The sequence below is a fragment of the Sarcophilus harrisii genome, chromosome 2 (assembly GCF_902635505.1).
Source record: "Sarcophilus harrisii chromosome 2, mSarHar1.11, whole genome shotgun sequence".
Lineage (NCBI taxonomy): Eukaryota > Metazoa > Chordata > Mammalia > Dasyuromorphia > Dasyuridae > Sarcophilus > Sarcophilus harrisii.
In genome coordinates this window covers 162,817,718-162,838,308 of record NC_045427.1, presented here as the reverse complement: position 1 = coordinate 162,838,308, position 20,591 = coordinate 162,817,718, and the positions used below count along the sequence as shown (strand labels likewise).

The 20,591-nt window shown below is 33.2% G+C and overlaps 1 protein-coding gene across 5 annotated transcripts in view; it reads left to right on the top strand.

The window, feature by feature from the left end:
- PLCB4 (phospholipase C beta 4) overlaps nucleotides 1–20,591 on the top strand; it is a 427,184-nt gene that overhangs the window by 346,898 nt on the left and 59,695 nt on the right. For 3 of the 5 annotated variants that reach the window (XM_031951114.1, XM_031951113.1, XM_031951116.1), the window contains 7 exons: nucleotides 1,544–1,639; nucleotides 6,616–6,713; nucleotides 8,931–8,966; nucleotides 11,167–11,308; nucleotides 12,070–12,154; nucleotides 12,533–12,657; nucleotides 15,161–15,212. In XM_031951114.1, the coding sequence (XP_031806974.1) occupies nucleotides 1,544–1,639; nucleotides 6,616–6,713; nucleotides 8,931–8,966; nucleotides 11,167–11,308; nucleotides 12,070–12,154; nucleotides 12,533–12,657; nucleotides 15,161–15,212 (634 nt within the window). The remainder of the gene's footprint in view (nucleotides 1–1,543; nucleotides 1,640–6,615; nucleotides 6,714–8,930; nucleotides 8,967–11,166; nucleotides 11,309–12,069; nucleotides 12,155–12,532; nucleotides 12,658–15,160; nucleotides 15,213–20,591) is intronic. The other 2 variants (XM_031951117.1, XM_031951115.1) reach the window with 1 other exon arrangement.

Sequence of the window (20,591 nt, the reverse complement as noted above, 5' to 3'; positions counted from 1 at the left end):
TAGAAACTGAGAGGATACTCATCAACTGGAGAATAACTGAACAAATAAGTTGTGTCATAAAAGGATAGTTTCAGAAAAACCTGGAAACACTTATGTGAACTAATGCAAAGTGAAGTGAGTAGAATCATAACACTGTAAAAAAGTAATAGCAATATTATAATAGAGATCAACTGTGAAAGACATATACTTTGATCAAGACAGTTACCCAAGATAATCCCAAAGGATCCATGAAGGAAGATAAATATAAATATGTTATATTTAACATATATTGGATTACTTGCCATCTAGGAGAGAGGGTGGGGAGAGGGTAGGAAAATTGGAATACAAGGTTTTGCAAGGATCAATGGTGAAAAATTATCCTTGCATATGTTTTCAAAATAAAAATTTCAATAAAAAAAGAAAGATGCTTTTCAAGTTTAGAGAGAGAATGGATAAACTCTACATGCAGAGTGAAGCAGACTTGTGTTTTCTTTTACAAGTTGTCTAATTTGGAAATGTGTTCTTCCATGATTTCGCATTTATAATTAACATCCAAATTGTTAGCATTCTCAAAAAGAAAGAATGGGCAAATGGAAGGGAGAGAATTTGAAACTAAGAATTTAAAAAAAAATGTTAAAAAACATGTGTAATTGGAAAATATTAAATTAATTAAATAAAAATTTTAAAAAGATAATGGAAAAAGTCTTAGAGATAGGTACATGACTTTGTTGAAAATAAAAAGAAAGATAATCAACATTAATTAATAATTACCAAGTTACTTAACTTCTATTTGCCTCAATTTCCTCAACTCTAAGATGAAGAAAATAATAGCACCTATCTTTTAGGTTTATTGTGAAGATAAAGTGCTTAGCCCATTGCCTGGCACATAATGCTTATTCCCTTCTAACCCCCTCAAAAAATTTCCAAAAGGACATGTTTAATGACCACAGAGCAAGTGTCTGAAATTATCAGGAGAAGAAAAGGAGACAGTAGGTCCCTCTATCTGACCTTTTGACTTGTTGGGAGTAAAAGAAGCATCCACTGGAGAAGATAATAAAGGTGGCATATTCAAGGAAGAATGTCAGAGGATGTGAGAGAACTTATTTCCAATCAGATTAGAATTCTGTAAGAAACAAAACAAGAAACTAAGAAAGGGGCCATCTGGCATGGTTAATCCTACAGAGAAGAATGTCTGGCTGAGCCAGACAGAGATCAGAAATTAGGAGACATCACAGGCAAGAGATGTTGAGAACTAGGCTGCAGGGATATGGGATCCAGGTTCGAAAACAACAACAACAAAATTCAGATTGAGAACGACAATGGGCACCCCCCAAGATATGTGGAAATGTGCATTCCAAGTAAAGGTAACATCTTATTAAAAATATCCTTCTCAAAAACAAAATAAAATCATAAAAAAGAACATCCTCCTCTACATTAGCTCCCCCAGAGAAAAATACAGAGGTTCTCAAGCAATCTTGACCAACTATTCATTCTGTTCCTTATCAGTTTTTCTGTTTATTGTAAAACATGAATTCATAAACATGTGATTTATCTTTTTTAACAGAACAGCTTGAAGCATTAAAAAGTATGATGGAAGCTGGAGAATCAGCAGCCCCAGTAAATATCTTAGAAGATGACAATGAAGAAGAAATAGAATGTGGTGAGTTTTTAAGTATTATGTTTGTTTGAGTACTTCGAAAAGTGAGGTAAGAGCATAGAAACTAACTTTTTAATTTAATTAACCTTTAAGTATATAAATGACCTTTTAATCTAATATGTTTAATTTTGGACTCATATACTTAATCTGACATTTTAATGTTCTTCAAAGTCAAAATAGGGCAGCATGACTATTATGACAATATTCAGATTATGTCACAGCTGGTCATTCTCCTTTCCATTATGGATTCAACTGTGGGGCATAGATTCATAGCCTAAAAATCCCTGAAACATCTTTTTTGAAGAAAGCAGGAGGTTAACAACACTACTCCATGCTCTAGGTTTTTGTCCCTGAACATGAATTCCAGCTTTATTTATATCAATGCTGAATGTGGGGAATCAGAGTTAAGAGTGATCAGAAAAAGTACAAATGCAAATTCAAGTAGCAAACCTGTGTGCAGGACAGCTAATTAGCACAATGGATAGAGTGCTAGGACTGGAGTCAAGATGAACTAAGTTCTGTGATGATCCCGTTTAGCACCTAGGGTATTTTAAAATCAGCCAGAGTCAGGATAGGGGGAAATCCTTGATCTTTATTCTTTATGGAGGTGAGGGGAATGGCAATATGAAGTGAGCACAATTGAGACGCGAATGTGGCCAGCAGTGCCTCTGGCTCTCACACCCCACCCACCAAATACAACACACCCAGTTTGTACAGAGAGTGGGCGGGGCCATTCTTTCTCCAAGTATATATTAATAGAGTATTGTCCAATTGCTAATTAGCCTTAAGTGCTCAAATTCAGTGCATCTGCTCAGCTTCAGCCCATTACAGAGTTCAAATCTGTTCTTGGACACTTACTAGCTGAGTGACCCTGAGCAAACCACTTAACCCAGTTTGCCTTAGTATTCTTATCTGGGAAATAAACTGAAGAAGGAAATGGCAAAGCACGCCAGTATTTTTCCCAGGAAAACCCCAAATGGACTCATGAAAAGTTGAAACTACTGAAAATTAACAGAATGACAACCTGTATTTATACATAGTAAATGAATTAAAGACATGTGGTGATTATTTTGATAAATAAAACTATTGATGTCCCCAACTTATTTCAGCTGAGGTAAAGAAACAAAAGTGCATTTTTATTGCTCTATAATAATAATAATTAGAATTACCTACACTTTTATAGTCCTTTATAATATATAAAGCATTTATTTCATAATTATCCTGAGATTAGCAGCATGTAAGGAATGAAAGTGGAAACAATAATTTATTGCTTTGACATAATGCTATTGTCCTCTTTGGAAAGGGGAAGCAATAAGGCAGTTGTTATTCTAAACCTGGCACTCTAGCAAGGAATCAGTTTTTAAGAAGCAATAAGGTAGACCTTGAGGGAAAAAGACTTAATTATAATAACAATAGCAACAGGAATAATAAGTAACATTAGCTAGCTAATACTAATCAATAATTAATGTTATATGCACTTTAATATTTGCAAAACATTTTATAAATATTATATAACATACAAGTATTATATAACAAAAATATAGCAATTAATCATCACAACAACCTTGAGAGACAGGTGCTACTATTATCTCCATTTTATAGATGAGGAAAATGAGACAGACAGTTTAAGTGACTTTCCTAGGGTCACACAACTGGTAAACATTTGAGACTGTATTTGAACTCAGCCTGATTCCAGGTCTGGTATTCTTACCCACTGATCTACCTCACTGCCAAGAAGCCTAGAATGTTGATAGATAGCCTAAACATAGACTGATATTAAGTGAATGAATGTAAAAACAAAAACAAAAACAAAAACATTGAATTAAGGGTTTCCTATGTGCTGGTCATTTTTAGGAAAGGGAATAAACATTGATAAATGCTTACTGTATTACAGGAATTGTGCTAAGCACTTTTACAGATATTTCTTCTCCAAAACTTTCATGGGAGATAGATGTTATTATCATTCCCATTTTATAGTTGAAGAAACTAAAGCAGACAAAGGTTAAATGCCCCAGCTAGTAAGTGTCTAAGGTTGAGTTTAAACTAAAATTTTCCTCACTCCAGGCCCAATGTTTACCTAAACTCATTATCCAATTTAAATTGGTTGAATAACTTGTCAGGTATGTTGTAGAAGGATTCTAGATATATCAGTTGGCCTCTGAGACCATCTCTGAGATTCTGACTTACTATGACCACTCTAAAATAAAAAAAAATAAATAAAAAAAACCTGAGACATGAAGAGATTAAAAGGCATTCCTACCTTCACATAACTAGTAAGTATGTGAGTTGTCCCTTGAAAAAGGATCATCTGTTTTTAAGTCCATCATTCTCTTTACTATATAAAGTTAGCTGGAATTCTCAGGCTTTTTGTCACTTTATATATATGGACAGTTTGTTGTTTGTTTTGAAATGGATTATTGAGGAGTTTCAAAATATATTGCAAATCATGGGGATAAAATAAACCAATGGAGCTGGTAAACAAGATGATAGAAAATTGACATTTAGTTGGATCATGAGTAACACCAGTGTTTCATAACTAATTGTTGTTCTGTCGTTTTTCAGTAGTGTCCAACTCTTCATGTTCCCATTTTCTTGGCAAGGACACTAGAATGGTTTGCTTTCTTTATAGATGAGAAAATTGAGGCAAACAGGGTTAAGTGACTTCCCAGAGATACACAGCTAACTAATTAGTGTTTGAGGACAGATTTGAACTTTTCTTCCTGACTGCATACTTGGCATTCTATCCACTGTACCATCCAGTTGCCTTATGATAGAATAGGTTGGGATTGTATAGGATGTCCCAAAAGTCAGGACAGTTTTATCTTAAAACTACACTAAGACTTTTGAAATATTCTTATAGAATATCTTTTGTCTAAAGAATTCAAAACATTTTCACAGATATCTTCTCCCTTAGATCAAGAGCATCAAAATTATGAAGTTTTGAACGATAATTAGGTAACAGGAGGGGAAAAGGCTTAACTTAAGGAAGTTTAGTAATTTGGTTGATATCACACAATTAGTTTAAGACCGCAGCTCCCCATTGAATGCTCTACAGTTGCATTTTTCTCCATGATGAATTCAACTCCATAGCAAACCAATGACTGTTTCTCTCACTTTCCACTTGGTTGTGATAATTATCAGTCATATTGCCTTCAAACCTCACCCACGAGCAACAATATGGCAGTTGGGCTTCCCCACAGTGTTATAGGTCCTACCTTGCTAAATGCCATTTGGACATCTCTCAAACTCAGCATGTTCAAAACAGAATTCATTATCTTTTCCTATAACCTTCCCATCTTCTGAGCTTGCCTATTATCTTAGAGTGAACTGTACAGCCTGGCTATCATTCTCAATTCCTCCTACTTTCCTTGTGTATCCAATCCTCTGCCAAGTTTTGTCACTTCTACTTTAATAGCATTTTATACATGTCTCTTATCCATTTGCATAGCCACAACCCTAAGTCAAGCCTCTATTATTAGGATTATTTACAATAACTATCTTACTGGCTGCAAATCTCCCAATACTCTAATTCATACTTTCCAAATAGTTGCTAAGGTGTTTTCTAAAAGATAGATCTGACTGTGTCATACACAGCTCAACAAATTTCTATGCTTCCCTATTATCTCCCTAGATTAAATACTAATTCATTTTTTGCAATTAAAGTGCTTTATAAACTGGTCCTTTCTACCTTTCCATTCATTTTAGGGTATTATTCTGTGATCTAGAAAGACTATTCCACTTGCATTTCTTTAAACACAACACTCTATCTTCCATCTCTTTACCTTTGCCTCCTCAGTTCCTGTAATTCTTTGTGCATTCATCTTCACTTTATATATGCCCGGACTTCCTTTAAGAATTAGTTTAAATCCCACTTTCTGCAAAAGGCCTTTTACAATCTATCATTACCTGCCCTTGCCCTTGCTTTTGCTGTCTACTCCTCTCATGTTGCCTTCCATCTACTCTATATATATCCTATAGATATTTTGTCTTCATATTTAGACTATGTTTGAGGGCAGCAGCTACTTAAACCTTTCTTTGTATCTTTAATCTTAGCACAAGGCCTAGAATATGATAAATTTTTAATAAATATTTTTAACTGTTGTCTGAATTGCAAGAACAGGTGTTCTTTGGCCCAGGCAGCATAGAATCACAAAATCTCATAGCAATAAGGAGTTCCAAACATAACAAAATCTAGCCCCATTAGAATTCTCTCTGCAAAACTCCTTCAAATGTATTTGAGAATAATTATCTCATGAAGCAGCCTGTTTTGGTTTTTTTGTTTGTTTTTACATCTAGTTTTACATCTCTTAACAACTTCTACCTATTATTTCTAATCCTATCACTTCACACCAAGAAAAATAAATGTAATCTGAGTTCCGTAGGCCAGTCCTTCCAAAATATGAAAATTGCTAATACCAGAACAATGGAAATAAATAATGTAAATTCAAATAAGGTGACCACTTCAAAGGAATCAATAGTCACCTTAATAGAAACCTAACTGTATCTCTACTTTCCTTAGTCAATCTTTATAGAGAATGATCTTAAAACTCCACACCATCTAACTTCCTCTCTTATGGATACTATTCAACTTATTAATGCTCTTCCTATAATGTGTCAGTTAGAGTAAGCCATGAATTCCCCTTGGAACAATAAATATAAGGCACAGCATAAATTACCTAAACTCTGGACATAAAAGGTTCTGTGATGTTTTTAGCCTCAAATACAAATGGGGTCATCTGTGGATTAAGCTTTTGATACTCATGTCTCACTGAGATGGAATTGGAATTCATATCCTTACATAACTGATGTCATTTCAGTTTTAAAATCAAAGCCACATGTATGTGAGACCTCTTCTAATTTGGCAGCATTGTTCTCCCCCACTAGCCACCATCTCCTCCCCAAGTACTTAACAATGCCTGACAGCGTAATTCTTGTTTATTTGCTTTTGTGACCAATTTCTCTCTCTCCTTTTCACACAGTTGACCAAGAGGAGGAAGCTCACCCAGAATTCAAATTTGGAAGTGAACTCTCTGATGATTTCAGTCAAAAGGAAGCTGTTGCAAATAGTGTAAAGAAGGTTGGCGGCTGCATTCTATTCATCTGACTTTTTTTTTTAACTTTGAATTCCAAGAGAAGCTGTTTGCTCTGAAATTGAGGAAATTTAACCCACAAGAAAATAAATTTACTCTTCCCTTCTAAACTGCTTATAAAAAGGAAGCTCTTTTAGGGGACAGACTTTTGTATCCCATCTCAAGACACACAGTAATAATTTTAAGGGAATAGTGAATTATCCCCAGTAATAGAACATGACAAAAAAATAAATCAGTCAATAAATATCTATTAATTTTTTTCTGTGTGCTAGACATTGTGCTAAGGCAGTTAGTGTCCATCTGGCATTGCCCCTTATATTATTGCCACGAGCCTCTTCCTCTGTATTACTCTGTGGAGAAAAAATCATACAAACACAATTTAAATGCTGAAGCTGGCCCTTCCCAGCTGATAATGGAGTGTACTTGAACCATTACTAGAAACCCAGCCTACTAATGAAGTATCTGCCTTATAGTGTAACTAAAACACAATGATCAAGGTGGTATCAAAATACCAAAACTATCACCAAAGCATGAACCTTTTTTGGGCTAGAAAATAAAACCTAAATATAATCACAGACCCCCTCCTCCCAAATAATTAGAAAGAATTAAAAGTTGTTTAGTGCAAACTATATAAGAAAACTTGAACCTAAAGAATGGATAAGCTATTTATGCAAAGTCACATTGTTAGTTTATGTGAGAATGAATTCAGAACTTGGGCCTTCTGACTTTTAGTCCACTGTTCTGGCATTTCATCAATAAATAGTCTTATTTTAGCATACCTTCTCCCATTGTCCCAATAACCCATTTTTTTTTAAAAAGGCATGAACTATTTTTATAGTAAGGCTCATCATGAGTGAACATACAATGAAAGACCATAGGAGCATAAGATTGAGTCAAGCCAAGTGAATAAATTATTTATTGAACATCTGTTTTGTGTCAGACATTGGTCTGAGAACTGAGGACACAAATCTGGAAGTGATGTTAAATCTTTAACCTTGGGTGCGTGAACTTGTTTTTAAAAATATTTCAATGATGACATTTCAATCCAGTCTCCTTTATAATCCTAAGTATTTTATTTTATGTATTTAATATATTATTCTGAAAAAGACTTTATAGACTTCACCAGACTTCCAAAGAGTTCCATGAGACAAAAATATTAAGAATCCCTGGTCTAGTTCAAGATCCCCTAATTTTACAGATGAAGAAACTGAGGCTCAGAGACGTTAAATTACTTGTCCAAGGTCTCACAGGTGGTAAGTAACAGAGCTGGTATTCTAGAGTTTGGTAACATGATTTGTAAATCCAGGTCTTCATCAAATTTTCATGAAGATGAAAATGATGTACTTACCACATAAATATGGAATAAATGTAAAACAAAGGTACTGATTCTGTAAACTTCAAATCACTTCATTTATTCAAGTTTTATGATTGGCTATTTTGGATGATCTTACATTCATAGACTTGGGAATTTCTTATGTTAAATGTAAACAATTTTATATCATTTTTCCACTAACTGAGGTATTTCTCCATCATTCAACTGGCAATAATTTTCATCAGTTTCTACTTTCAACATTAAATAAAAATAAAACAAACAGCTATTTGTTTAAATGCTTACTCTATGTCTCACATGTAAGGAAGGCATACTCATTTTTGGCAGGTACTTCTTTAAAAACTCTTTCTGGAACCATACCTAACTAACTTATTGAATAAATATGACTGAAAATATAAAAGTAAAGCTATAAGTAAAAGAAAATCAGTATTAGGACAATGAAATTAGGACAATTTTGGACAATGAAATTGTCCCATCTTTTTTTTAATGTCCATTCATTGCTTTAAAAAAAATTATACCAATATTAACTTACCCCTCCTTACTGTCTATAAATGAAACAGATTTATTCCACTTCAATAAACATGTATTAAGTGTCTACTAAGCGCTAGACACTGTGCTATTGGTGGGGGGGGAATGCCAAATTAAAACAGTCATTGACCTCAAGGAACTTACATGCTATTGAGGTACATTTGATATTACACAATAAATATTTATCCTTTTCTACACTGATAAAAATCTTAGAAAATAATTATGATTCTAGAAGAAACAGATTTCTCAATATATTATGTGTGTTTCTTGACACACATACATAAACATGTAAGAGATAATTTTTTTGCAGTTTGGAGGGGTAAATATAATTTTTTTTTCTCTTTAGGCTGCAGAAGACCTTGAACATGAAAACAATAAAAAGGTAAAACAAAAAAAAAGAATTCCCTATAATTTCTACTTTCCTCTATTTATAGAAAACATAACTTATTTTGTGAATAATACAATCCTATACCTAGTTTTTCAAGGAAGTATTCAGCCCTTAAATTACTCTTCCCTATTCAGAGAAATTTGATTTTTAAGCATAACATTTATATTTCATAATAACATAATATTAAAAAGAAAACAACTTTCCAAGACACGGAATTATTAAAGCCTGATTAAACCATATAACAAAGACATACTAACGAAGTTTAATGGCCATGATTAGGAATAATTAATTTGCACTAATTCTTACCCTAAAGAAACATAATTGATTAGAATGAATTTTTATGGTTCAATGCTGTAGTATATAAAAAACCCAGGCCTTCAAGATCAGCCTATTAAAAAAGAAATTAAAAAATGACCCATTAGGTCATTAGCTCTACCCCCTTGGAACTGAATTAAAAGGAACTCTGGAACTAATAAAAAGAACTACATAATCTCTTGATAATCTAAAATACTGACCTGACCCAAGAACATAAATAGCTAGCACTTTCCTTTAATATATACAATATATTAAACCTTATTTTTTTATTTGTCAAGAGATTATTTATTGACTTAACTGTAGAGAAAGAAAATTATGTGGAATTAGGTTAACTTAATTTATTTTTTTCATAAAGATGAAAATTATGTTTTTGCCAAATAAATTTAATATGAACATAAAGCTAAGTCACTGATTATATAAGCCACAACCTCAAATCAGTCTTGCCTGCTATAAAGATATTCATCTCACCTTTGTATTTGCTTTCTAATGAAGACAAATGAGGATTAAGGCATCATTTAAAAAATTTTGTTGCTTTCGATCAATAAAATCTGCCTTTTCTCCCTCATGTCTCTTCCTTTCCTTCTATACCTCCATTGAAAATGAAAGAAAAAAGCATTTTTACAAAAATGGATAGTCAAGCAAAATAAATTTCCTCATTGTCATGTCAAAAAAAAAAGTTTCTAAGTCTACACTCTGAGGGTAGGGCATTATTGTGATCAGTAAATACTGAGTACCTACTCTATATTAGAAACTATATTAAACTCTGAGAAAGCACAGAAATTGAAAGACATAGATCACAACCTCAAGAGAGTCTAAGGATTATGCTTTGTACATAAATTCAGTGCTAAAAGCAGGTGTTAAGTACCAACATAGAGATACAATGAAGAAGCCCTTTGGATAGTTTGGATTGAATTATGCAAACACCTGGGTCAAACCACCAATTTGATATTCTTTCTCTTTAAAAAATGAATTTAACCATTTGTTTTATTGAAAAGACCTGTTGATTTGCTCGAAAAAATATGTTACTAAAAACAACTCATAATCTAGGGAGTTGATGTTCAAACCATTATTGAGAAGTTTTTTCAGTCTAACTATTACTCTTCAAAGTTTTCAGTAAGGTTATTGTCTTTTTATCTATTTAAAGCTTATTTTGTTATTTAGAAGTTTTATTTTTATACTCTGAATTTCCTGAGAAACAAATTACTTCTTCATTTTTCCATGTGACATGATGAAATTTCAAACAAATAGATTTAGAAAGATGACATGTTATTCTGAGAAGAAACTTCATTCACAAGTCTTAAACTAGTTGTTAATGCAGTATTATATATATATATGTGTATATGTATACATACATATATACATATACATATATATATATATATATATATATATATATATATATATATATATATATATATATATATATAAAATATGAAGGTGCTTGTGGCTAGGAATCAGCAAATCTGGGACCTAGTCTCAGCTCTTGTACTAACCTGCTGAATGACATCAGGCAAGTCAATCAACTTCTCTGTGCCTTGGTATTCTCATTTATTAAACTGGGGATAATTATTCTTGCCTTACCTCCCTCACCGAACTATTGTGAAGATCACTGAGACAAGGTTTGTGAAAACATTGAAAATTTTAAAGCTCTGGAGCAATGTAAACAATTATAATTTTTTTTGTTAATTTAATGAGATGTCATGTGCTAGTGTCATTATTTGAGATACAACTTAGACCACATTATTCATTAAAGAAAGAAAAATATTAATTTTTCAGCTTTGAATAACTTATTCTTCAAAAAAATCTGCATTGAGATGATGAATTTAATAAGCAATATGGAAGAAATAAAAAGCATTTATTCCTTTAAATATGTTTTCAGGGATTAGTTACTGTGGAAGATGAACAGGCATGGATGGCATCATACAAATATGTGGGCGCTACAACCAATATTCACCCATATTTATCCACAATGATCAACTATGCCCAGCCTGTAAAGTTTCAGGGCTTCAATGTAGCAGAAGGTAACATAAAAAATTACATTTAATAGCTATCTTTGTTTGCTTTGCCTTATGCTATCCTGCAGTGTTGGAATCTGATTTAGTGCATTTTTTTCAGTTTTTCTCTTTTGGGGGGGAACTGGAAGAGAGGGCATATCTTGATAGACTGTCCATTGCTGGTATATCCCATGATATAGTTCCATGATTAACTTGTTATTCCACTAATCACCCACATGGTGGCTCTCAGTTACTAAGAGTAAGTTAGCAGAAGGCAGCTCCTTTGCACAGCATGAACATATTTATCATTTAACTATATTTTCAAAGGACTTTTCTACATAAACTAGATTTCTTAGATTAATAGTTGTGGAAATTTCTTTAAAACATTCCCTGAAATAACACTTGCTATGAGGGAAAAGTAATCACCATTACTGAAAAACATTTATACAGAGGACATGGGATTTGAGTAGAGCATTATACAAATTCTTTTCTGCTTCCTCAAATTTATTGCTATTATTATATAAAAATTCTGTGATTTGTAATTCAAAATTTTATTTAAAACAAATGATAAAAATTGTCTTTACATGTAATTGGGAGAAAATAAAATATTAATTTTTTAAAAATCAGCTATGAATTAAGGGAAAGGAGAATTGTATAACTTAAGTGAAACTAATATGATAGCACATGTCTAGTGAAATTTAATGATATAAGCTGCACTTATATTTCTGTATTGGCTCATGTAGAAGTATTTGATGGCATGCCTCTGAAGGGATATTCTTCTTTTACAGAACGGAATATTCATTACAACATGTCTTCTTTTAATGAATCAGTTGGACTTGGTTACTTGAAAACGCATGCAATTGAATTTGTGAAGTATCCTTGTATGATAAAAGGAATAATAGCTAACTTTTCTTTCTTTGTGTGTGTGTGTGTGTGTGTGTGTGTGTGTGTGTGTGTGTGAATTTTCAGTGTGTCATTTCGAAATACCCATGAATTTTCTAGTAAATAGAAAGTAGATTGCTAACTACCAACATCTATTTGGGTCATATGATATCTTATACAACATGAATTCTAAATTCCACAGAAGATTCATTTTAAAAGATATATCTTGTCTATGTAATGGACATATATATATATATATATATATATATATATATATATAGCTAGCTATGGGAAATACTGTTGTCTGTTTTAAGTTTATTGTTGTTGCTTTAGCTCTTCTTATTCCATTTTCCTTAATAAGTTGCACAGTTATAATAAACGACAAATGAGTCGGATTTACCCCAAGGGAGGTCGAGTGGATTCCAGTAATTACATGCCTCAGATTTTCTGGAATGCTGGCTGCCAGATGGTGTCACTGAACTATCAAACCCCAGGTACAAAATGATGTCCAGTGAACCCAAGTTCCAGAGGAAGGTTTTTGATAGTATTGTGCCAACAGATGCCATCAGTTTGCTTTTAGCATTTTTAAAGAAAACAGACATAAGGCTGAATGTCATGTTGGATGTGTTTTGGGAAAACAAGAAAAGGGTCATTTGTTAAAGACAACACACTTTTAACATTTTCCTATACAGAGTCACAGATCTCTTGCTATGTGTCCTTCCATCCTGCACTTTCCATTTTTCTAAATTCCCATCCTTACAAATCTGTTTCGTCCTTGCAAAGAACCATGCCTATTTTTGCCATTAGGCAATCTCTAAACTTTTGTTCACATCCAGCAAATATAAAACAATGAACAGTATTTAATACCTCATCAGAAACAAACAAACCTACTGTTAGAAAGAAAAAAAAAATCAGTCTATGACCAATCAACCATAAACCTTATCTGTGAAATTTTATTTATATAGGTATCAGAAGATATCCTTGTTCTAGTAACAGGATAAAAATCACAAAGATTTTAGGGCTAGAAGGGACTCCAGTCTATAATTAGGGACTTCTTAAGGCCAGACATCTGGATATAGTGAGTTAAAAGAATTGAGGAAATAGCTTTTGTATATATATATATATATATATATATATATATATTCTTTTTAGTTTGGATTAAGAAATTGGGATCATTTTTTTAAAATATAGGTATTTGTCTATTATTGCTTATCTTTAACAGATTGAAAATTTGTATGACTTTATTAAACAAAAAGAGAAAAAGAAAAGTTCCATCCATTTCATAGGATTATTTGCACAATTTTCTTCTTAAAACCAAAAAATATTTTCTTCTTACAGCAATGTTCTGATTGGCTAGAAATTACATTTCTTCCCTATCAGTCAGTTCTTACCCATATTAGTCACTCACCAGACCCTAAGAATCAACCTGTGTTGATTAAAGACAAAATATTCTACATATTCATCTGTTACTATTCATAAAGCTTCATTTGTTTTTCTTTGAAAAAGATTAATCATTTAAGCATTATGGATGAAATATTAGACTTGGACTAAGGAATGCCCGAGTTTGAACCCTATCTTCAATATTTACTGACTTTGTGGTCTTTGGCAAGCACTTAACCTCTCTCAGCCTCAGTTTCTTCATCTTTAAAATGAGGATAATAATAATACCTATCTCACATGGTTCTTGTGACGATCAAATGAGATTAAGTATGTAAAGTGCTTTGCAAACCATATAAACAGTTCTTAACTTCTGTATGAATGCTGATTGTTGTTATAATTGTCTTACTTATTGAGTAACCTCTTGCACAAGACTCACTACAGTATCTAAGCTTTTGTGCTATCATAGATCATTAGTGTAGTCAGAGACTTAAAATTGGCAGCAGAGGTTACTTTCATCATCTTTAGAAGGGCACAGGATATTTTTAATTATCAGCATATTTATAATTTAGTTCATCAAATACATTGATATGCAATCAAATAATGGAAATTAACATTTATGATATGTGGTGGGGGTAAGGATTGGAATGGGAGGAGAATCCTCCCATGATCCAACTATGTTCAGTCAGGCTACTTTATCCTTCTGTCATCCATTGAGAAAACAGGAACATGACCTTAATTGCCAAGAGTTTTAAAATCTCATGCTCATCCTGCCAATGTAAAAACCTTCTATATCCAGCATTCCTAGCTTTGTGTGTGTAATAGATTTCTTTCTTTCTTTGGCAACCTGGAGAAGCCTATGGACCTTTTCTCAGAATAATGTTTTGAAATGCATAAAATGAAATACATAGGAAAACAAAGTAAACCAATTATATTAATGTACAGACATTTTTGTCAAGATATCCATCATTTGTTAAAGCATGATAATATTCCATTCTATTTTCAGTCCCCTAAGTTAAGAACCTCTATTCTAGAAGAATTTTCCTCAGAGTTGTGCTCTAAAACTAGATGATATTTGGCACATGATTCTTGCCTAGTCTCTTGACATTCATTATCTAGCCAGACTGCACATCCACATTGTTCTTCATGTGACCACATTATTTGCCTTAATGATAGTTATGAAGGTCATGCAGTCAGCTCAGTGAAAAATTGTGCTTCCAAATCCAGCTGATAAACAGGTTGAGAAGATAATACCCAGGTTACTTTTTAAGGATAAATTATTTTAAAGAAGTGAGTATTTAATAAGAGCTTCAGGAAAACAAATTTACATTCATCATTAAAACTTCAAAGTATTGCTTTAAATTCACCATGTATATAAATGTTTTCTTTAAGCCCTGATACAAGTTTATTTCAATATTATAAAATTTGGTGATTATGTTTATTTTTTTATTTTTGCCTCAAACAAATACTTTGGTTTCTTTGTGGTGTGCCAGAAGAATCTCTTTTTAAGTTAACTATTCTTCCCAGGCTGTGCATCTGATTTCTATTATGAAAGATAGCTTTTCAAGATCTCTATTGTCCAGGGAGAGAAGATGCTAAATTATTTTTGTCTCTTGACAGATTTAGCGATGCAATTGAATCAGGGAAAATTTGAATATAATGGATCATGTGGGTGAGTAATGTGATTTAAACTGTTGTCACTGTCTCATGGCCCTGTGCTATAGATTTAATAAAATCATGTCACTTTTAATTACATGTTTCCAAATTAAAGTTGAGTATGAGGGACAAGATGAAAAGAAATGGATTTGCTAGATAGATTTACATTTGCAAAATACATAGTTTTCATCCCCTAAACAAACTGAGGAAAAAAAACTTTGTATCACATATAAAGCAGAAAGTTGCTTCCTCTCTTATGTATTTTAAATTCAACAATACCTTGACAATATGCCTTATTCTCTCCTCCTTTCCAAGGTGATCCTTCTCATAGAATTCAACCCCCTTAATGAACCCTTGATCTATTCCATTTCATCTTCTCCAAAAGATTGTCTCCTAAATCATCCCCTTTTCTAATCTCCTTACCCCTATCTTCTTCATTCTCTCTTTTATCTACTGATTCTTTCCTAAGTCTCTCCTATCCTTAAAAAGAAACAAACATTCATTAAACTCTGCCATCCTCTCAAGTATTTCTTCTCCTTTTCTCAGCAAATACCTAGAAAAACAAGTCTATGCTCCTTGACTCCACTTCCTCTCCTCTCAACCTTTTTACAATCTGGCTTCCAACCTCCAAGTGATGTGATTTTAAAAAAATTATAAATAAATTAAGACTCAAAGAAAGTGAATTTTTGGCAGGCAAATTCACGCACATAAAAAATGTAGAAGTAGAATAAGAATTGAGAAAGTTAGTGCTCTTCTATTTATACTATATCTATAAAACCATCTAACAGAATTTATAAAACATTTTGAAAAATCAAAATCTTGAATATAAGTATTTTAAATCAGTCATGCTATTACAATATCAGATAGAAAGAAGCATTGATGACCCATTCCATGTGGACAGGTTTGGCCCTGACCACTTTGCTCATTTGGATAAAATGATAAGTAAGAGGTACTAATGTATATATGTCTGTAAACTTAGAGCTTCTGGGCAGATGATTGGAGAATGCCCACCCATGATTCAGTAACAACTGTAGTAACAACTCCAGGTCTGGAATAACAGAATGATTTTTCAAGCCTTCAAAGAGATTACACTTATTCATTCTCTTTCCTCTTAGAAATTAAAATTATCATGGAGACATATATTTAGTGAGCACTTGGATATATAAATTTCTGGAATATCCAACCTTCTGCCTAGGCCTTTTGCCTCATTCCATTTGAAAAGTAGTTTGTATTCAGTACTGGGTGTCACATTTTGGGAAGGACATTGATAAACTGGAAACATTCTGGAGAAGGGTAATCAGGATAGTGAAGGGTCTTCAAATTATGCCAAATGAGGATATATTAAAGGAAATGTGGATATTTATTCTAGAAAATAAAAGATTTGGAGAGGTTGGAGCATGTATTTGAAGGACTGTCTGTTGAAAGGATGTTGTACAGCCATTGGTATAGTAGATAAAGTGCTAGGCTTGAAGTAAAGAAAACTGGAGTTCAACACTGTCTTACATTTACCTGGGAACTTGAGCAAGTCACTTAACTTTTCTCAATTTGAGTTTTCTCATCTGTAAAATGAGAATAATAACACTTAAATTACAAAGATGCTATATAACTCTCACATACTATTATTGCTACTTGGTCTCAGGAAGCAAAACCTAGAATGAGTGGGGTAGAAGAGGCAAAGGGGAAAATTCAATTTCATTGTTAGGGAGAAAATGTCTGGTATTTAATTAGAACTACATCCTAGTAGAATAAGCATTTTTAAGAGTTAGTAGTTTCTTCTTGAGTGAAATTTTTAGGAAAAGACTTAGATGACCATTTGTTGGGAATGTTGTAAAAGGGATTCTTATTCAGGCATGGGCTGGATGAAATGGATGCCTTAGTTCTCTTCTAAATCTCAGTTCAATAGTATTTGTTTGGTTTCAGTCTTTTGATTGTTTATTTTTTTCATCTGAATGATTAGAAAACTGTAGTAGACATGAAAAGCAAAGATTTACATAAGGGACAGCCCAACTTATGGAATTGATGATGACAAGTTCAAAATTAATCTCTCCTTATGCCATACTCAAACATCTCCTGCAAATATAGGAAGATAGTCTTGTTATCAAAAAGCAAAAATAGGGAGTTATCTTGTATAGTCCTCTCCATTTTTGTCTGATGTCATAAGGATCTAAGGCAGTTACTGATGACAAAAGCAAAAAGTCATTACTATTGGACACTAATTGCCCTTTCCAGGGGTCAAGGCCACCTACATGCAATGCCTCCAAAAAGCAATATTTTTACAACTCTTAAGATCATAGATAGAGCCAAGTTTTGGCAGAGAATGAAATTTTTACTGTGAACATTTATAATTCAGAAATTGACTTTTGCTATAAATCAAATTGTTGTAAATTCATTATTGCATAAATGTATGAAAATGTTAATAATGCCGATTAAGCTCAGAAGGATGGGCATATATTGTTACCCTCTTCACCAAGAACCTGGTAATTAAACATTTATCAGCACACTCTTGTATTTTCTACAAACATAGAGAGTCCCACAGAAATGTAGTAGAAAGCTCAGGGAATGAAATCATCACCACGTTGGAGGCCTAGGAACTGAAGACTAATAAAAATATGATGCTGCTGCTGATGATGATGATGATGACAATGACGATAGATAGATAGATACCTGGTATTTATATAGAGCTTTAAGAAGTTTGCAAAGTACTTTGCATCCCTTATTTCATTTAAGGTTCACAACACCCCTGATCACAAAACTAGAAATGGAAATATCCAGAAAGATTGATTGAATTGTTCAAATCACAAGATTCAGAACTGGAAAGAATTTTAAGGAATCAATTTGTCTAATTCATGTCTTTTACTGATTAGAAAACTGAGGCACAGAAAAATCAAGTGACATAAGTAATATAAATAGGGGATTGGACCAAGGTTGTCTTGTTGGAATCTTTACAAAGTGTTAAGCCATTGGAGTTGATTTGATCTTAGAAAGAGATATTTTTGGCCAGAACTTGAAACAAGGTACTACATGGAACTGATAGAAACAATGCTTGTGTTCACACCTCTAGAGAGCTCATAAGTATCTAAGTACTCAATGGAGTTCACACGTTTGGGAGGATGCAGGGCTTAGTAGGGCTTAGTCCGAATTCACACCTCCCTTAGGGCCAGAGAGCACTCTGGGAGATAACCCAGAATCCCTCTCCCTCCAGAAGGCAGAGTTAACCTTTGGGAGATCACACATATAGGGAGTTCTTGGAGCTTGAGGAGTGACTGGAGGTACTTACTTGAATTAGTTACTTGAGGAGTTACTAGAAACTCTGGGAGCTCGAGAGAGTTTTACTTGGAGTCGGAAAGAGCTCTTGGAACCCACAAGCCCTATCTTCGAGGCAAGAGATTCATTGCACCTTTCAACTTGGTGCTGACTGGAGGCTGAAGAAAGCAGAGGCAGAAGCCAAGGACAAAGCTGCAAGATCTCTTGGAATCTAGCAGAGAGTTAGGCCTCAACTAACCGGGCTATTTTGAAAGAAGAAATAAACGTTTGCATTTTTACCAGCTGGCTGCATTTTGGAGTAATTATTTATTTCAACTGAGACTAAGGTTGCCTCCAGAAAACCTTCACATTGCTTGACTTCATATCCAATGTATTTCTATAAGGAAGTAGTGTTCCTGTTTTCTATGTCCAACAAGTGAATCCACAATAGTTTTAAAAATAATATCAGAATATGGGTCAAAGAATATCCCCCAAAACTAGCTGTGGCATAAAAACCTTAGGAGTAAAGCTAGGATTCTCTTATTCTTTAATTTTGGTGGGAGCAGGGGTAGGAAAGAAGTCATGTAAACATAGCATACAGGCATATCTGACTCTCACAAAGGACTAATTTCCCTTTCAAAAAGCTAATTCCCAAATACCTAAAGATAATAAAATAAAAATTTACCTGAGTTTTTTCCCTAATATTTCATTATTTTCAAATCAACTTCTCTAAATATGAAAACAGAGATTCTTCCATGGGACCCCCAAGGAAACATAAAAACAGGGAAATTTATTTTATTTTATTTTTCTTAATGAGTTTTATTTTCTTGAAATTTTATTATTGGTACCCAAATTAGGTTAGCTTTTTTCCATAGTCTCACTTCTCTCTCATTCATCTGCATATACAATATACCATCTTAGCTTTCTATTTCTATTAGCTTTTTATTCCAATCCTCTTAGCTTTCTATATTTCCTTGATAGAGCCTGGTGTCCTAACACTGGCCTTATTGAAGTTGAGAACACTTTTCCATTTGAATCCAAATTATGACTTCTCTTCCACCACACACATCCAGCTGGCTTAGAGCTGAGGCTCTTGCATGGACCAGAAAGCTGGAGCCTCCTTCAGTCCCTAATCAATATTCCCTTTTGGGACTTTGACCAGATTATCTAATAAGGGACATTCAGAATCTCTGGTTTTATGGGACACTCTCTAGGCCCAGAAAAGACATTCCCCAGAGACAAGGTGATTTAGTATCCTTCAGACGTTTACATAAACTGATTTGGATTTTCATATTTATATAGGCAATAAAAATTAAGATTTTTCCTACCAAACAATTTAATTAAAACATGTTTAAGTATATTGAATTTAAATCCATTGTTCTTTCTACTTATTATTTTTAAATGTGGATAAATCACTCTCATTCTGAAGACAATTATTTACTTCTAATCAAAGCCAATGTGAAAATAAGTTAAATTTTTAAATTCACAACTTTCCCAATACAATTTCTTCTGTTTGGTTTATAGATGCTTATAACCCTAAAGAAACTACATTATGGGTAAAAAAGAAGCTCCTGACAGCTGCTGCCTGGGCAGAGCTGCTGAATTGGCAGAATGTATCTAATTTCACATCTCCCTTTCTATCCCCCATCATCAGAAGGGAATAACCTGCCTTGATGCATCCAGCTGACATCGAAAGACCGTCATTCTATTTTAAAGCCACAGCTCTCATTTGTTACCCATCATTGCACAAATTGGTTACACAGATATTCTGAGCTAGAGTAGAAACCCACAGGGAGCATTAGACATGTTGTTCCAGTAGTTTTTTTTTTCTCACTGTTATTTTCAAGTCTTTTACTTTGATCAACTGTTTTTTTTTAACAGTAAAAAATAAAATAAAATTTTAAAAACCAGATTGACTAAAATGCCACATGAATCTAGTATCTTTTCTGCTGTTATGGAAATTAATAAGTATCACCATTATTTTCAGAAATCACAGAATTTCTAAGCTAAAAGTAACCAAGGAGGTCATTCACCCCTACCTTCTCATTTTATAGATAAGAAACTGAGAAGGACAAAGTAATTTGCTCAAGGTTAAGCAGAAACAGAGTTAGAACTCAGGTCTTCTAATTGAAGCCAGGCCAATCAGCCAATC